The sequence below is a fragment of the Malaclemys terrapin genome, chromosome 2 (genome assembly GCF_027887155.1).
Source record: "Malaclemys terrapin pileata isolate rMalTer1 chromosome 2, rMalTer1.hap1, whole genome shotgun sequence".
Classification (NCBI taxonomy): Eukaryota; Metazoa; Chordata; order Testudines; family Emydidae; genus Malaclemys; species Malaclemys terrapin.
In genome coordinates this window covers 159719957-159740268 of record NC_071506.1, presented here as the reverse complement: position 1 = coordinate 159740268, position 20312 = coordinate 159719957, and the positions used below count along the sequence as shown (strand labels likewise).

General features: G+C 41.0%; 1 protein-coding gene across 1 annotated transcript in view; it reads right to left on the bottom strand.

Annotated features, from left to right (window-relative positions):
* SEMA5A (semaphorin 5A) overlaps nt 1-20312 on the bottom strand; it is a 650839-nt gene that overhangs the window by 193907 nt on the left and 436620 nt on the right. Inside the window, exon 11 of the mRNA XM_054018095.1 lies at nt 10478-10685. Coding sequence (XP_053874070.1) covers nt 10478-10685 — 208 coding nt within the window. The remainder of the gene's footprint in view (nt 1-10477; nt 10686-20312) is intronic.

Sequence of the window (20312 nt, the reverse complement as noted above, 5' to 3'; positions counted from 1 at the left end):
GGACAATAACAGAACACCACTGGCCATCACATACAGCCCCCAGCTAAAACCTCTCCAGCGCATTATCCACGATCTACAACCTATCCTGGAAAATGATCCCTCACTCTCACAGACCATGGGAGGCAGGCCAGTTCTCGCTTACAGACAACCCCACAACCTGAAGCAAATACTCACCAGCAACTACACACCACACCACAGAAACACCAACCCAAGAACCAATCCCTGTAGCAAACCTTGTTGCCTACTCTGTCCCCATATCTACTCTGGCGACACCATCAGAGGACCCAACCACATCAGGTACACCATCAAGGGCTCATTCACCAGCACATCCACTAATGTTATATATGCCATCATGTGCCAGCAATTCCCCTCTGCCATGTACATTGACCAAACTGGACAGTCCCTCCACAAAAGAATAAATGGACACAAATCGGACATCAGGAATGGTAACATACATAAGCCAGTAAGTGAACACTTCAATCTCCCTGGTCATTCTAGTACAGAATTAAAAGTCACAATCATTGAACAAAAAAACTTCAGAAACAGACTTGAAAGAGAAACAGCAGAACTAAAATTCATTTGCAAATTTAACACCATTAATCTGGGTTTGAATAGGGACTGGGAGTGGCTGGCTCATTATAGAAGCAGTTTTTCCTCTCCTGGAATTGAGACCTCCTCATCCAATATTGGGAGTGGACTACATCCACCCTGATTGAATTGGCCCTGTCAACACTGGTTCGCCACTTGCGAAGTAACTCCCTACTCTCCATGTGTCAGTATATAATGCCTGCATCTGTAACTTTCAGTCTATGCATCTGAAGAAGTGAGGTTTTTACCCACGAAAGCTTATGCCCAAATAAATCTGTTAGTCTTTAAGGTGCCACTATACTCCTTGTTGTTTTTACAAGATAAATACTTTATACAGAGTGAATGGGGAGTAAACCTTGCGGCTAGAAGTTTATAGAGCTTTCGTCTGATGCTAAAATGAAAGACGCAAGTGATAACACACAATGTGTCATTACTTTCCTCAATGAAACAGAAATACCTGTTCTTAAATTCAGAGGTATTCTGTGTTTCTTTTTCACTTCACATGAATAGCATAATCCTTAAGAGGAAATTTCTTGCATACAAACGGATAAACAGACACAAGAGGTCAGTTAAATTCTCCCTATGGCCGTGTCTGAAGTGTTTTTTTGGGAAAATCTGCCATTGTTGTTGTAACATCATTGCAGCTCCACCAGTGCTAGCAACAATGGGCACTGCTAGTATAGACTATCTGCTAACGGTGTAAACAGGACTATATAATACTGTGGTAAAAATGCCAGCAACCAGATGACACTGACAGACTGGTGGAGCTACATTCGTGCTAAAGAAAAGGTGGGAAGATTTTTCAAAAGAACCTCAATATAGTCCCAGCCTGATTGCATATAATTCCCATTGATTGGGTACGAATGGAGGGGGAGATTTTCAGAAGTGCCTACAAAATTTAGGAGCACAAGTCCTACTGAAAGCCAATGGGAGCCAAATCTCCCCCAAAATTGGTATATCAGAGATCAATGACAGCTGTTCACAAAGGGTGAGGCCAAACTCTATCTTCTGTTGTGAGTATATAACTCCCACTGACACTAATGGGAAAGGCATACACACTGAAAGGCAGAATTTAGTTCTATTGGAGGAAGTAGGGAGAACTGTGGCTGAAATAATGCAAAAATATGAGAAATTTGCCAAAATGACTGAATTACTTTTATTTTCCTACTGATTGGCCAGTTATATTTTTCATCCTCTGCCCTCCAAATATATGTTAAACTTTACAAAGTCGTCTTTAACTTCACTTCAGCCTCGGGCTCCCTTTCAAGCTTGCTTTTTCCTTTTATTCTTCAGTCACTATTACACCAAATAGGCCAAATATTCAGTTATTTTGTGTGATACTGCTATCAGCTGATTTAACTGGCTAGTACCCACTGAAGATGGAATAATGTTCAAAGGGGCATGGTCAGTTTGAGAACTGGTTCTTTTCAAATGTGTTAAAAGTAGTTTTAGAAACTACACCTGCATCTAAGTCTTCAAACCAATTTTTGTTGTTTTAGAATCACATTTTCCTTTCCCTCTATCTTTTAATGCTTCTTACTCTCATGTCACTGTGTTTCACACACACGCAACCAATGGAGAAACTGACATTGTACAGAGGAAACAATAAAACTAACTAGACATGAAGAGCTGTCAAATGCATATGGTGTAAGCAAACTGGAAGCTAATATAGATTTTCCCCCTCTAACCTCTTTCAGTTAAATTTATCTTGGGTACTACTGCAGGAATATTTCTGTCTGGAAAAAAAATTACCATGTATGATTTTTAAGTTGACAGTGCCCTTTTAAACAGAACAGACTAACTGGCAGAATTGGATAATACATTAGCCCCCTTCAACCTCTGGAAACTTGGGTTACATTTGAATTTTATCAGAGGTGAAAATGAGTTACTTCAACTTAATCCCCAGTGGATATCTGTTCACATATCAAAAGCATTACACAATTTGGCCTAAGTCTGCTACTACCAGGAAACAGGCCCAGGAATAAAAGTGAAATGGTCAGGACCATGGGTCAAAATTGAGATGCACTAGCAAAAATGAGCGAGGAAACATATATAGCACCTGTTCACATTATGCCTGACCCAAATAAGTACCTTCCTTATAGAAACACTAAAAATGACCTATGTCAGCCAACTAATATGAGAACAAACATAAAATATGTTTCAATTAATACGTAAAAACAAATGGCTCATTTGAATTACTAAAAAAGGAAAGGAAAGCGCATGGGGCAGATTCTTCTCTCAGGTACACTGGAGGGAATCTAATAGAACACAGTATATTTCAATGGTTATGCTGCATTTACACTGGAGTAGCCATCATCAGACTCTGGACCTAGGCTTCCAATATCAGCCTTATAAGTGTTCTACTTCTCATACTTACTATGCTGGCTTCCCTTGCCGTTTCTTTTCTTTGAATCCTCAGAGAGACAAAAATCACAAAGGAAGTCCAAGATCACGAATCAGTTCATTACAAAGCACTACTTCTAGTCTACTGAGGTGACTAAACTATGGCTCTAGCATCTCTGCAAAATGTACTGTAATGCTGGACTTCTAGTGCTTGCTTCAAATTTCCATACCTGCTTCCTTGCTTTTCCATTTAATTAGCAAAAGTAAATGATGGCTGGTTGAGTATCCTTTTTGTAAGTTATTCACTAGCTGTGATGCCTAGTACATCTACTGACAACCACCCAAAGTTTAAACACTGATTTGTTATTGATTAGTAAAAATAACAAACAAATCAATTTTAAAGTGGTTTAATTTCCCTGGCTATTTTATAATTAGCTCTGAACAGCCTAACAAAACTGCTCTACTTCAACAATACCTGAGGTCTGTGATGTATTCAGAAAGAAAGGCAGAAATGACCAGTGCTGCAGAGCAAAATGCATAAGGAAGCATTCAATTTTAGCCTTAAAAAAGAATACATTACACATATACAGACAGAGCTATCGAGTGGGTGTTTCTTGTTTTTATCTTAACATTAAAGACCAAATCCTGTCCCACTGACTTAAGAGACTTTTACAATTTACTTCAATGGGGCTAGGATTCTGCCCTGAATGAATTTACTGTTTGTGGTACATACCAAACATATATCCTTATGGACTGTAGTCCTTCATCCAAAGAGCAGATACAGCAGTGCACATTTCCCCATATTGATCCGTTAATATGCCTCTGCCCTGATCCATAAGGAGCATCTGGGCGGCACAGTGTTTTGTAATGTAACACAAAGTCTTTTGTCTCTGGCAGACTGGTTCAGTTTTGCCCCAACTTGGCAGTAAGGAGTATTTGGTCTCTGACATAAATTGATGATCTCAGTCCTGTTCTTAATGGACAAGTTAACATCGTAATGGTCACATATATGTATGGCTAAGTCAGGAGAAAGAGTTAAATGGTCAAGATAACCAGTGGTGAAAAAGATCTTGTCTTTCAGTCTTCTTGACCATTCCATTTTTGTGTGGAAATGTATCATATTGATTCAATTTTCCTCAGCTTCAGGATGAAATTTCTAGTCACACTGAAAAAGACACAATGCAGGATAGCCAATAGCCCAGTGGATAGAGCATTCACTTGGGATATCAAAGACCTGAGTTCAAGCCTATGCTCCAAATCAAGCAGAGCAGGGATGTGAACCTGGGTCTCCCACATAGGAGAATGCCCTAATCACCAGACAGACACTTACTTACCTTGTGAAAAATTTTGAAAGTCCTGGTTTCATTCCGATGCAGAATGCAAACCCTTTAAATTTTTTCACAAAATTGAATTCTTGTTTTTCGGCTAACCCTTCTTGAGACACTGCTGTTCTGGTTTTCAAAGACCAGCACCCAAAAGCTAATCTATCTAAAGTTAGGGGATACTTTTAAAAGTTCATCTCTACATGTCTTTAGGAGAAAACATCACCCCAGATGTTTGCTCAGGTCACATTTCTAAGTTGAGAAAAGGAGCAAAGCACAGAACTGACAATATCTAAACCATGCAGTATAATCACCTTACATTTCTTAGTGTTTACTTTTTATTTTACAACTACATATCCATCTCTCCTGCAAACTTAACTTTTAAATATGATATCATGAGGGACAGAATAACTGCCTGCCAAACCTCCCTTGGTTCTCTCCTTGATTCTCATTGGTGAAAATGATCACAAATTCATCTCCATTAGATCCCATGATGATGGGGATTCATTAACTGACTGAATCAATTCATTGTACCTGACTGCTACTACTAACACAATTGCCAAATAAAGTCTGCATCCAAATTATACATGTTAAGCATTAAACCAGAGAACCCACATCAGACACATCCTACAAATGGTTGTGACACTAGGCCAGGAGTGGCCAACCTAAGCCTGCGAAGGAGCCAGAATTTACCAGTGTACATTGTCAAAGAGCCACAGTAATACATCAGCAGCCTCCTATCAGCTCCCACACCCCAAGCACCTCCCGATCAGCTGTTCCCTGGCGTGCAGGAAGCTCGGGGGGGGGGGGGGAGGGGGAGGGAGGAGCGAGGGCACGGCAGGCTCAGGGGAGGGGATGGAGTGGGGGCAGGGCCTGTGGCAGAGCCAGACTTGAGCAGTGAGCACCCCCCAGCACGTTGGAAAGTTGGCGCCTGTAGCTCCAGCCCCGGAGTCTGTGCCTATACAAGGAGCCGCATGTTAACTTCTGAAGAGCCGCATGTGGCTCCGGAGCCACAGGTTAGCCACCCCTGCACTAGGCATTAGGAGAAAATGACTTAGAATGAATTGTATGTTGCTCAATGAGAACATCAGAACCTGTCAGATGCCACAGGCCTGATAATGAAACAAAACATGCTAGTTTTATAATTTCTTCTTTTCTAGGAACAAACACTGGCACCCAGACAACACACTGGGTGCGTATAATGTGCTTGTCAAATATGTAGATTTTGACTGAAGGTTCTCCTGTATAGCTCTACAAATAAGCAGATAAGGAGAGATCCACAGAGAGAAATATTGATAGCAAGTGTGGACTGGAGGCTTGATGTTTTCTTGTTGAGAGAGCCAGACTACATAAAACTGAAATTCGACCAAGAGAGACAGGACTTAATTACATTTGTTTTAAACAATTCTGTGACATTGGATAAATGAATACTGCAATTAATTTGAACTAGTTCTATTTTGTAAATACAAATTAAATTACTTCAGGAAATGCTTCATTTCCTTATGCAACAACTTTGTCACAGTTTCATTTCAAAGACATAAAGCAGGCTACATGTGATCAGTGGACATGCACATCTTTAGCAGACGCTAACATGAAAGCAGATATACTACAAACATTCATCATCCTTCAGCAAGCAGTGATTTTAATATTTGTTGCAACAATATTTTCAGGTTAATTTAGAATCACTATTTTGAATGCAAGGCATTTAATTATAAAAATCATAGGCCAACATTTTCAAAAGTGATGAGTGATTTTGGGTGTCACTGGAAACCCTTTGAGCTATTAGGATGTTTCAAGTTGGGCACCCAAAATTAGAGCATCTACAACCACTTTTGAGAATCTTAGCCATAGTTAGAACCAAGACTACCATAATTCTCATCCATTTAGGTCTACAGTAGATTTTAGACCATGACATGCTTTGTCAGCTGTATGCTCAAAACTATTTTGCTGCAAGCCTTTCGGAAAATACGTTTTCCCAAAAGAAGTCCACCGAAGCTCAAACCTTTTGTAAATAATTTTGATGACAATACAACTGGCATTTTCTGCAAAGCAAGGGAAACTGAGAAGAATTCACTCTACACCTTCTAGGCTGCTTAAATCAGCATTGGTGTATGGAATGTAAAACATTTTAAAACTTTGGGAACAAGGTTAAAAAGAAGAACAGGAGTACTTGTGGCACCTTAGAGACTAACATTCTTCCAGATTTTTTCCCTCCGTACAGTCTTTTTAACCTCTGATTTCAGATGATTCTCAAAACTTTATTTTAGAAAACACAATTGCCAAACATCAAATTATTAGCGAAAGGATCTAATGGAAAATGGGCTGATCTAAAGATGTTTTAGCTATATTTCAAGCTCTACAATTTAGGGGCACTTTAAAAAAAATCCCATTTCCTTGTACAACTTAAAGCAAATAAGCTAACTACGTCATAGATCTGAATTTACGAAAACCACATGGCTATTTTATTTTCTTCTTTTTCAAATCACTTTTTGTTTAAAATAATACACTACCATAGTACTCTGAACCAAACATATGTAGTTGAGATCATCTGTTTCACATAACATTTTGCCATGCTAAGGGGAAAAAACATATTTCTGTCCCCAAGAGGCTATTGCAATAAATATCTTCTGAGCAGCCCTCAGTTTATCAGAATTCGTCTTTGTTTACAACAACCATTTGTTTAGAGCAGAATACATACATGTCTATTTCATACACAAACAATCTAGATATATGGAAGAGGTATGATAGAATATTTTGGGCCGAGCAGAAGATAATTGCAGTTTGCCTCTGCCTGATAGTTTGGGCCTGGTAGTAAGGGAGTCTGAGGAGAAGACTGGCAGCTGGGCAGAGGAGCAGAAGAGTACATGACTGAAGCTGCTGGGATCAGGTAGGACAACAAATCATTCGGAAAGGATCTTGAAACTCTGGGACAGGATCCAAAATATAGGTGAATTCAGACCCCTCCCTCCATAGTTTTAGTTCATTCCATTCTCTGTAAAATCAACCTAACACTAATAACATTCTTCCCTTCAATAGAGCAGATCTTCAGCTAGTATAAATTGTCATAGCTCCACTGAAGTCAATACTGTCCTCAGTATATCTAGCAGCTATCTTACAATGGTATAGTATAACATTGGAAAACAGTGCTCAACATCCAGTCTTCCGGCTTGTCTATAGTTGAAAATTTATCAAAATAAGTATTTAGTTATTTTAGTATAAGTCCCTGGACACTCTTCTTCTAGAATAAGAATGTCCTCATGAGATTTTATACCAAGATAACTATTCTGGAATAATTATTGCAGAATCACAATTTTGGTGAATTTCCAAGAGAAGACAAGCCCTTATAAAAATACAAGAATAGTGTCTACTAATGTCTTAAAGCACATTACTGATTATATTATATAATGGTAAGTAGTAACTATTCTAAACTGTAATGTTTTGGACATTTACTACAGAACGAGGTAGTTTATTTTATAAGAAAAAAAGAATATTGTTGAATACAAGAGTACAATATGAAGCTATGTGCAATGAACAGCTGTAGCAGAGAGAAAATAGGAGAAAAGGGAGAGTAAGGTAATGTGATGGTATTTGAGGTACCAAATCCAAGAATTTTGCTGTAAGTCATGGAGTCCAGTACCGCAGCCAAATTTGTGACATCTGTTTTGGTTTGTGATTTAATCCATACACCTCTGTAAATCTCTGCTCATAGTACAGTAATGATACTGCAATTTTCATGTAAGCAGACTGCTTGGGCACTAAATGATCTGGAAAAAGGGGTAAACAGTGAGGTGGCAAAATTTGCAGATGATACAAAACTACTCAAGATGGTTAAGTCCAAAGCTGACTGCGAAGAGGGATCTCACAAAACTGGGTGACTGGGCAACAAAATGGCAGATGAAATTTTACTTTGCATTTATCAATTGCTGTTGATAAATGTGAGGTAATGCACATTGGAAAACATAATCCCATCCATACAATAAAATGATGGGGTCTAAATTAGCTGTTACCAATCAAGAAAGAGATCTTGGAGTCATTATGGAGAGAACTCTGAAAACATCCACTCAGTGTGCAGCAGCAGTCAATAAAGCAAACAGAATGTTGGGAATCATTAAGAAAGGGATAAATAATAAGACAGAAAATATCATATTGCCTCTATATAAATCCATGGTACACCCATATCTTGAATACTGCATGCAGATGTGGTCGCCCCAACTCAAAAAAAGATATATTGGAATTGGAAAAGGTTCAGAAAAGGGCAACACGAATTATTAGGGGTATGGAACGACTTCCATATGAGGAGAGATTAATAAGACTGGGACTTTTCAGCTTGGGAAAGAGACTACTGAGGGGGGATATGATAGAGGTCTATAAAATCATGACAGGTGGGAAGAAAGTAAATAAGGAAGCGTTATTTACTCTGTCTCATTACACAAAAACTAGGGATCACCAAATGAAATTAATAGGCAGCAGATTTAAAATAAACAAAAGGAAATATTTCTTCACCGAATGTACAGTCAACCTGTGGAACTTGTTGTCAGCAGATGTTGTGAAGGCCAAGACTATAACAGGGTTCAAAAAAGAACTAGATAAATTCATGGAGGATAGGTCCATCAATGGTTATAAGCCAGAATGGGCAGGGATGGTGTCCCTAGCCTCTGTTTGCCAGAAGCTGGGAATCGGTGACAGGAGATGGATCACTTGATGATTACCTTTTCTGTTCATTCCCTCTGAGGCATCTGGCATTGGCCACTGTTGGACAGGATACTGGGCTAGATGGACCTTTGGTGTGACACAGTATGGCCATTCTTATGTTCTAATGCTTAAACATAACAGTTAAAGAAGATGTGGGTGGGTGTGATGGAGAATAAAAGCAGGGGATACACATGGCCTCTGACACAAGTCAGGGTACCAGTCACTCCATAACAACACTTCTCTCTCTGTCTGAAATAAACAGGGATCTTGAAGAATATATTTTCAAATCTCTTTAACAGAGGGAGAATGCTGTGATGATGGTTCAGCAGTCTAGTGAACAGAAGAAGCATGAGGATATATTGATAGACATTTTCCTTTTCCAGATGTATGGATCCTTCATTCAAGCAACAGCAGAATACAAAATAAAAACAACTACAATAACAATAATATTCTAGCTTCAACTGGCTAAATCAAGAAGTTGTTTCTCCATCCTCAGCTGATGTAAATCAGCATAGCACTATTGAAGTAAATGGCTCTATGCTGTCTTACATCAGCTGAAGATCTGACCCACTGCATCCAGCTATGGTCTAGTTCCCATGCCAAAGCATTTCTGTCAACAGCACGTGTGCCAGAAGAGAGAAGCACCATGGGGTGAAACATGGAAAGAGTTGCACATTGAAAAATGAATCTCTTTGTTATAAGATTCTGTCTGAATTTAGGTGACAATTTTTAAGTATTTAATTTCCTTTTTTTGTAACAAGAGTAGTAGTCAGCTATTCAGTCACTGCCACAGTTGTAGTTAACATTATTAAGTTTTTCCAACACAGCAAAGTACCTAAACAACGATTTCCTCAGCTAGGTTTTCCTTAACTCATTGTTGTTCTCAAACTTTATTTCTGAATCCCCAGAGACATTCAATTTGATGCATTACAGTGGAGTTTAAAAGGAAGAAAAAGACCTACTATTATCTTAAAGTTGTCCCTGAATGTTATGAATTAAAAACACAAAATCAAATGCTAACCAAACCACCATGTGACCGTGAAGCATATTTACTAAACTACATTTTGGCAACATAATTTTATAATATATTTTAGGGGGGAAAGGGGAGACGTCACTCCTTTTCAGACAGTGAAGAAACATAAGTGATGAATTACTGTATTCAGATACATTTGGCTTCCATCCCAGGGTGGCTACCTCTGCTAGATCTTCAAATACCATTTTCTATGCCACATGATATTGGAGACTTATTTGTAATATAAGTAATTTCTTATTGATTAATTCATACAGTGCAAATCACATACCTTAACATTAAAACATCACTATCTCTTGGGAGTTTCTTCTAATCATAACAAATAAGTTAATATCAAAAAGTACCCCAACAGTACTCTTTTAAGCAATGTAAACAAGAGGTTTAGATCACTAGTTATAAACATATGTTAATTTTGATTCCTACAAATCTCCCTTTTCCTTCCATGAAACCCTTTCATTATGTGCTTCTCTTCAAACAGATAAAGCCAGCTGATCTTTTGTACCTGTGTGTTTTGTAAAACAGGCACCTCTTCAGGGGAATCTTTACTACATGTTCCTGAAGCCCCACAAACAGAACACTCTGGCTATGCAGAATCTGCAGGCTCCTGATAGGTTCTTTCTGCCTCCGTGGAAAGAGCTCAATTTCTTCAAGTAAGCAGCTGCTTGAAGTCTGATTCATTGGAGCGAGTACTTTCTTAATAGTGCCATAGTCTGTAAAGGCAAAGGGGAAAATTACAAACTGGAAATCATATAGGGAACACTACCTACTCAATGCCACTCAGCAGTCACAGAAACTATTCTTCTCACACATTGGGAGGTTTTGTAAGAGGCCATTTAATTTGGAGGATTCAGCTGGTTTTTCTATTAGTGTAAACTGCACACTATACAAGTGAAAGGAAACTGAACAGCTATAAATATTTTATAAAACAAACAATGGCAAAGCAGTTTAGGAGCATCAGACAAACACCTTAAAACAGTGCATACTGGAAGATCCACATTCAAAGCTCAGCTATTATGGGCACACATCTGCAGAATCCATTTATAGCAAGAACTATGACCAGAGAGTGTATAGACAGTCCCATCATTTCTAATTTACAAGACTACAGTATACCTATTTTTAAAGGACTCAAAAAAAATTAAGAAAGTACACTGTTGCCTCACTTGATCTGCTTTTGTAAATGAATGAATTTACCTACAGACTACGAACAAATAGAATAGCTATTATTAATCTCTTTAAAGAAGTGCACAAAGTATGAAGAGCTGTATATTTGTTTATTTGGTAAGGGTGTATGACACTACAAAATACAAGTGCTTCATACAGATTGTCTAATCATTTTGATCCTTTTTAGAGAAAGTAATCACCTTTCCTCTGACTGAGAAATACAGTGATTCACTCTGCATGCTACCTTCCGATTGGTCACTTCTGAGCAAAAACTGTTAATCACGCCAACTCGATGCCAGACCATTTATGAGATTTCTGAATATAATTAAGTATTCTCAACATTTAAAAATATTTAATATGAAAAAAAGGACCAAATTCTCATCTGGTGTAAACACCAGACAAGGGTCTGGCCGAAAGAGCGTACTACACCACTACCTCGATATAACGTGACTCGATATAACACGAATTCGGATATAATGCGGTAAAGCAGTGCTCCGGGGGGGCGGGGCTGTGCACTCCGGTGGATCAAAGCAAGTTCAATATAACGCAGTTTCACCTATAACACGGTAAGATTTTTTGGCTCCCGAAGACAGCGTTATATCGACGTAGAGGTGTATGTGATTCTCTGTGTGCTGCAAATGGTGAACATTAAGGGTTCAGTCATGCAAACCCTTACTTACACAAATAATCTTTATCCATACAAGTTGCCCTTTTCAGGCAAATAGGGCAACCTATGTGAATGAGGAATGCTCATGGGAGTAAAAGCTTGTGTAACCTTTGAGTGGGCTAGAGTTCACTCCATTTCCCGTCTCCAGTGCCTTAAAAAAAAAAAAAAAAACTCCTCCCATAGAAAGTAGCTGGAGCCCCTGAGTTCAGTTTCTAAGGATTTTCAGCAAGGATTGCACAGGGTCAACCTCCCCACAGTCAAGTCCCAAAAGGAACTAAATAAATTAATTTAATGAAATAACTTTATAAAATCTTATGATAAAGAAACAAATAATAATCTAATTTTTACAGCATGACATGGCTATTTTATAATCCACAGACATTACCTTCACAGTTATACAAATAAAGAAAAATTAAAATCTTAACAGTTCAATCCCCACAGAAATACAGTGATAAGAAACTGAAAGTCCCCAAAAACTTAGTTCACATAAGTCTTCGTTAGAGGCTTTGATCACCAAATCTATACAGTCTGCGGAGTCTAAAACAACATCTTCCCTCCAATTCAGAGGTGGGCAAACTACGACCCATGGGCCACATCCGGCCCGCGGGACCGTCCTGCCCAGCGCCTGAGCTCCTGGCCCAGGAGGCTAGCCCCCGGCCACTCCCCTGCTGTCCCTCCTCCCCCGCAGCCTCAGCTGGCTCGCTCCGACAATGCAATGCTCTGGGCGGCAGGACTGTGAGCTCCTGGGGCAGTACAGCTGCAGAGCCAGGCCTGACCCGGTGCTCTGAGCTGCGTGGTGGTGGCTACAGCGGCAGCATAACCCGGCACTAGCCGGCGGCGCGGCTGTAGCGCTGCCAGGCACCAGTGCTCCAGGCAGCGCGGTAAGGGGGCACAGAGTAGGGGGGGTTGGATAGAGGGCAGAGGAGTTCAGGGTGGTGGTCAGGGGTAGGGGTGTGGACAGGGGTCGGGGAGGGACCGGGGGGTTGAATGGGGGCAGAGGTCCCAGGGGGCAGTCAGGAATGAGAGGAGGGGTTGGATGGGGCAGGGGCCCCAGGGGGGCAGATAGGAGGTGGGGGACGGTAGGGCTACCACACGTCCGGATTTCCCCGGACATGTCCGGCTTTTCGCTCTTTAAATAGCCATCTGGGGGGGGGGGGGATTTCTAAAAATATCCGGCATTTCTCCCCGGTTGGCTATTTATCGACCGAAAAGCGGCTGACAGGGTGGCCGAGTGCCGCTCGCATTGGGGCCTCGGCAGCCAAAGCCCCTTCCCGGCTCCCCCCACCCCTGCACCCTTAGCACGCCGCCCGGCAGCGCTGGGGGGTGGGGCTGTGCGCCTGTGAGGGAACGTGGCGGCAGGGCTGGCAACGGCGGCCAGAGCCCCTCCCCCGCTTACCCCCTCCTCCACAACCTCAGCACGCCGCTCGGCAGTGCTCGGGCGGGGCAGGGCGCTCCTTGGGGCACGGAGCCAGACACCTGCTCTAAGCCGAGCGGCACGGTAAGGGGGTCGGGGAGTTGGAGAAGGGGGACTGTCAGGGAACAGGGACCGCGGGGAGTTGGATGGGTTGGGAGTTCGGGGGGGCTGTCAGGGGGGCAGGGGTGTGAAGAGGTGTTGGGACAGTCAGGGACAGGGAGCGGGGGGGTTAGATGGGTCGGAGGTTCTGGGGGCGCTGTCAGGGGGTGGGAAGTGGGAGGGAGTCGCTAGGGGGCAGGGCTACCCCCCAATGGAGTGTCCACTTTTTTGAAAGTTCAGATATGGTAACCCTAGGGACGGGCCACAACCCCCTCCCCTAACCGGCCCTCCATACAATTTACAAAACCCAGTGCGGCCCTCAGGCCAAAAAGTTTGCCTGCCCCTGCTCCATTTGCTTGTAGGAATCTTCAGGTGGAATCCATGCAGACTCTTCCTCTGCTGAAATCACTGCTAGCCAGTCAGCTAACTGATCAACCAACCACTCCGTTAAGTGTATAGATTTAAAGACAACCCTGTTACAAGAAAATACAAAACTGACAATAGCAAAACAGAAATGACTCTTTCCCCATTACTGCATTTAAAGAAAAGTTGGTGAATCAGACTATTGAGACAATTTAACTAGAACAGTTTGGCTAAAATCAGAACAACATTCAAAGCATACAATTAAAATAGAAGTTATTTTTCCCTCCCAGTTTCCCCTTGTTATAATCAGCATTGCTCAGGCTTCCCTGTTAGAGGCTTAACAATATCATTAACCTGCTGCAAAACGCTTCACAGTTAGGGACAACAGCCTGCTTTCTTCGCCTGGGCTCAGCTTCCCAACTCACACAGGGCACCTGGCCTGCGGCAAAGCAGCTGCCCTGCCTGCTTGCCCTCGTGGAGTCTGACCCTAGCAACAGGGAACCTACTGGAGCATACCCAAAACTACCACACCCAATTCCAGAAGCATCTGGATGTGGAGTGCTTAATCTGCCTAGCAACAGTGACCCAGACCCAGCTCACTCCTACCTCCCCACAATGGGTCTCTTAAAGAAATATTTCCCTATTAGGCACATGGGTTACACTTGCATGGTCAGAGTCATGACCTCTGAATACGTCTTGCTTAGGCCTTCAGATTACACTTGCATTTCACAGAAAATAAAATCATTTAACACCATTCTCTGTATCTCTCTCCTTTCTTGGAATAAACATATTTGGAAGGATTTACTGTAGAAAAGAATATTTGTTTAAAACTACCTTCTGAACTACAATTTTTATTTTTATTATAATTTTACCCCCTCCCCTCCCAAATATAACCAGTCAAATTGCAATTGACTGTCCCTTTCGCTCAATCCACCTAAAGTATAATTACATCTAAAATTACTTAAACCCTTAGCAGACTGTGATTCTGCATTACAGGTGAGTGTGAAGTAGCACAGTAGGCAGAAGGCATGACAGTAAAAGACTGTTCCGAGTACTGGTGACTGGATCCAGAATCTTAACTGCAGTCGCATCAAGTTTCAAGGTCAGTGCATGCTGTTTGAACTACCGCAAAAAAAAAAAAAGTCATTAGCTGAGTTGCTTTGTGGATAAGCTTGAAATTATACTGTGGTCCATCATCCCTGCTGGAAATGGGATGTGAAGCTAGGGTTACCATATTTAAAAAATAAAAAAAGAGGACATTCCACGGGCCCTGGCCCTGCCCCTTTCCCACCCCTGGCCCCGCCCCAACTCCACCTATTTCCCGCCCCTTCCCCAAAGTCCCCGCCCTAACTCCCCCTCCTCCCTCCCAGCTATGCGAAAAGGGCTGCCCGAGCGCTATCGGCTTCACGGTTTGCCGGGCAGCCCACAGACCCTGCGCCCCCGGCTGGTGCTTCCCCAGCGCAGCTGGAGCCCGGGAGGAGAAGCGCCCAGCTGGGGGCGCAGGGTCTGGAGGCTGCCCGGCAAACCGTGAAGCTGGTAGCGCTTGGGTTTCGGGCAGCCCCCATGCCTCCGAACCCTGCGCCCTGGCCGGGCACTTCCCCTCCTGGGCTCCGTCTGCTGTGCTCCTCCCCTGACTCTTCGACTCTGTTTAAGAGCCAAGCTGCCCGAGCGCTACCGGCTTCGGGCAGCCCCCTTGCCTCCGGACCCTGCGCGGCCGGAGCAGAGCAGCTGGAGCCCGGGAGGGGAAGTGCCTGGCCAGCGGCTCGGGGTCCGAAGGCAAGGGGGCTGCCCGAAGCCGGAGCGCTCGGGCAGCTTGGCTCTTAAACAGAGCCAAAGAGTCAAGCGGAGCCGAGCAGCTAGAGCCCGGGAGGGGAAGCGCCCGGCCGGTATTTTTCCCGGACATGTTCGGCTTTTTGGCAATTCCCCCCGGACGGGGATTTGATTACCAAAAAGCCAGACATGTCCGGGAAAAACCGGACGTATGGTAACCCTATGTGAAGCCAACATCAGAAGAATAAACTGGGAGGAAGAAAAGAATTGGGGGGATATTTATACCTACTATGAAAACTGCATTTCTTCAACTAAGCAAATAGCAGATTGTCTACACGGATGTGTTTTGGTATAATATATATAATTAACTTGTACACACATACATAATGTACCTCTCTGTCGCTACCCACACACCAACCCAAACATTAAAGTAGATTCTAGATTAGACAAAGTAAGAGTGCTTTGGATGTGAAGTGCCGTTTGGACAGCAGAAGAAAAAGGAACGTTTTGTTTGTTTAGGATTTTGTTTCTTTTTTCTGTACGAAAAGAGCAGTAGAATGTTATGGTAACAACAGAGTAAGAATGATAAGGTTGGACTGTGTCATAAATAAAGATTATTGAGCTACTTTCTAGATACCATTATTAATTTCAGTGTGTGATATGAATTACATGAAACTTAAAGAGAAAACAAAAGCTACTGCATGTGTCTATATACATCAAGGATATCAAACTCATTTGGTGAAAAGGCCAGAATTCCATTATTAATTATGCTCCATGGCCTGGGCTATAAATTTAGGACTGCATATTACTCCAATCCATGGAAAATATGCTCACCTTTAGACCACTGTTACTAGTGCCTCCCTCACCCCATTCTGCTTTCTCTGTTTTTTGCCCCTTTTTCTTATCTTTGTGTATATTCTTTGTTCTTCCCTCTGCCTTTCTTTTCCTGCAGTATCTTCCAATTCCCATATCTCCATGGTCTTCACTCCCAACCCTTCCCCATTATATCTGTTAAAATGATCAGCTATTATACAGTTACTGTTGACACTGAAATGGGATCATGAACGAGATTAAAAAAGGACAGAGGACTTCCCACATCTCACAGACATTTTTTTCAGGGATTCTGCAGATGCAGGTAGACAATACTGCATCGGTTTATGTTTGATTCACATCTGGAAAGTTTTCTTCACATTCATGTGGGCTACAAACTTACTTTTCTTTTAGATGATATCTTAGATTCTGCAAAATTTGAACTTGTTCTGTGGGTCACACATAGCCCACAGACTCTCTCTCTCTCTCTCTCTCTGTATGACACCACTGATCTATACACATGTAGACGCGTATATATCTGTGCAAACTCATAGACTCAATTAATCTCCTTTAGGTTAGTGTAATCCAGAAATAACTCCACTAAAATTATTGGTCAGTATGTAAACTGGCAATTAAAGTCATCTAAACAAATTTAACTCTGCCCCTGTATAATCAGCTGCAGAATAACCACAAACCAAGAGCTAGTCCTATCCTCAAAAAATACATATCACTGTATGAGCTACTCTGAAAGTTAATGAGACCTACCTGAAATATCTCACTGCCGTTGATGGGATGATTGCCTAATACCGATGCATTTAAAACTTTAGTGCACCTGACTTCACATTCTCACCATAAACTACACCTGATTATATATGGTTGACAAGAAAATGGTAAACCTTTACTTCTCTTTACCAAAAGTGATCATATACAAGACACATATTTGGTGGGTCTTCCCAAAAATATATACTTTTGTATGTACAAATACTTAGCAGGTTACTTAGCTATGAACCTCATAAAAGCTATACCAAAATGTAGATACTTTACATGCCAGGGTTGTATGATGGTCGGAGATCAAGTATTATGGAAACTTACTTTCAAAGCCAAAGCCAGTGACTGTATGCCCATGTTCTGTGGTTCTACAAGACTCCTATACAATTTAGGATATTTGACATCTACCATGGGTTGCATATTCCTTAACAATATTATAAAAGCTTCCTTCCTCAGTCTTTTCTCAAAAGGTTTTATCTTACACACAATGTGCATGAGATAGAAGAGGATGTTGTTTGGGTAACCTTAACTGTGCACTTTATTAATTTTTGCATGCATTCATCCCCATTTGAGCACAATTATCTAAGTTGCCAGTGCAAATGTAAGAACAAGCATTTATCAACTCCAATTAGGGCCCAAATTTTGAAAAACTGCCCCCAAAGGTATTGAAAATATGTATCAGAGGGGTAGTCTTGTTAGTCTGGATCTGTAAAAAGCAACAGAGAGTCCTGTGGCACCTTTAAGACTAACAGATGTATTGGAGCATAAGCTTTCGTGGGTGAATGCCCACTTCGTCAGATGCATGAAAATATGTAATTACATTGAAATGTGCCACTGAAAAAGTGAATGCCTTATCAAACAGTATTTCTTTGAAATGTACATATGCGACAGTACGTTTTTTGTTTAAAAAGTGTTGTATGGGGTCATAGTTGTGTGACTTTGGGATTTTAAAGTGACTCACACAGCTAAAATCCTGCATGACAACTGGAAAATTTACTCTTGACCAAAAACTGCTTTATGTGATTTGAGTGATAATTAACAGTCCTGTAGGCAGATTTTTAGTGTAACACAGAATTATTGTTATCATTATTTATTACATAATTTGGTTACAGAATGTAAGTTAGAAATTATAGAAGTAATCATTGAGACAATAAACGACATTATATATAAAGGAAATATATCCACAAAGAAAAATTATTTTGAAGTGCCCCAAAGTAAAGACAGTTCTGCTCTCAAGAGCCTACAATAAAAAAGGCTTTGCAAACCCCATGGTACCAAGAGCTCACACTGCTTGCCATCAGGGCAAAAGTTGTGTAAATAGGGTCTCAGTCTGCTCCCTCTGTTTAAAGTTAGAAACCTGCTAATGTATCCTGCAGAGACAGGGCCTAACAAAACAAACAGTTCCTGGTGCAGATGCAGAGCAGCACTGTGCATTTAACCCAAATAAGACAAATAGAAACTCAAAATGTATAAGTTATAGAATGGGGAAGACAGATATCAGGTATTTGGACAGGATCAACCATGCATCCCTGTCCATTCTAAAATTAAAAGAAAAGCAATGGGTGGGCGTGGGGGCAGGGGAGAAGAACAAAACTAGAATATTGCTCAAAGTTCTCTGGGGAAAGAAACATTTTGGGTCACTCTATCACAATTCCTCACATAAATATTTACTTCAGAACCATAGTGACTCTTCCTATGCCAGGAAATAGCCATAACTTTCCTTTCCATGGATACAATAAAAATTCTAGCATCATCACAAATATTGACAGCACTCCCACAGTTATTTCAGAATATGGATGAATAGCAAGTTCACATTCTGGGATTATGCAAGACAAGCAGGAATGGATCCAGACAACTGACAGTTTTGTTTTCCGGTGAGAATGACTGGATATGTGGGGGAGGAGAAAAAGATAACCATATTGGCAAGATAGAACCAACTCACTGAAGTGCTATGTAAGTAGTACAACAATGTTTGCATAAAGAGACTTGCTAATTTAGCAATTGTATAGTGGATATCTAATGTACTGTGAATGAGGATGATGAAAAATCAAAGAAGGCTTCTGGCTGAAACAGCATATGGTGGGTTCAGTAAGTCTATAATGACACTTGACATTTTGTTAATAATTGAATGGAAAACTTGAGACAAGGTTGTGGAGAGCAAATTTGGAGACAACCTAGTCTACAGTGAACAAAAAATGAATGATGAAGTAAGAAAAGGAAGCAAAGTTTGAGATGAAAATGGTCTGATGGAGTCAAAACACATCACAAGCAATAGAAAATGCCACACAAATTAAAATGTGATGTCTTGTAGAGGAAGAAATATTTAAATGACTACCAAGCATGGGCTGAAACTTGTAAAAGACAACAAGAAATAAGCCTGCAAGCAAACTAACAGAACTCCTACTTCCTGAAAGATTTCAGCCAGGAACAGGGGCACACAATGAAGCATTTACAAATTCTTGAAGAGAAAAAGAAGGCAAACATTTATATTTCAGCTCATGTTTGTGAAAGCTTACTGAAATCCTTGGAAAAAAAATAGTTTTTCACAAGCCATAAAAAAGCAGTTGTAAGGCTATATTTCTTCATTTATTTATTTAAAGAAGAGGAAAAAAAAACTCTATCTGTTTGGGGGAAAACGCTTAAAATCTCAGACGAGTTTTGAGTTCTGCCACATTTTATCAAACAAACAGTCATTTCATTTAATATCCATTTTTTAAAATGCCATTTTGCCCAGGACCCTAGAGAGTGGCCTCATTTTGTGAAATCAACATATTTTATTCAAACTGGTAAATAAGTAAGTCAACTTTTTCCAAATACATGTGCCTAACGGTAGATTTCTAAGTACATAATCAGGCATCTAAATAAGTGGCCTAATTTTCTAAAGTGCCGAGGACCTAGGAGCTCCTGTTCACGTCATACTTCTGGTATTATATTTTAGTAAGATTTGAGTGAAAAACATAGTTGCAGTTAAAACTATGTGAAGGGTCAGCAGCAGACATTTGGGGACTGATTTCCAAATGTGTCCTTAGGCTACTCGCCACTTGCAGTCTGCATGTGTGGGTTTACAATTGTGCATATACTTTTTGCACATTGACCCCTGCTTGTGCAGATGATAGCTTCCTCTACATCAGCAAAACCCACTAAGCTTTTTTTCCCCACGGGTATAATCTGAATGCTTCCAAAATGCAATATTTCCTAACAAATTATTTTATCTTGCAATTCATTATAATCTAGTTTTCATAGTGCACTAGTAGCAATATTCCAGATGTACTTATAAAAGGTGTA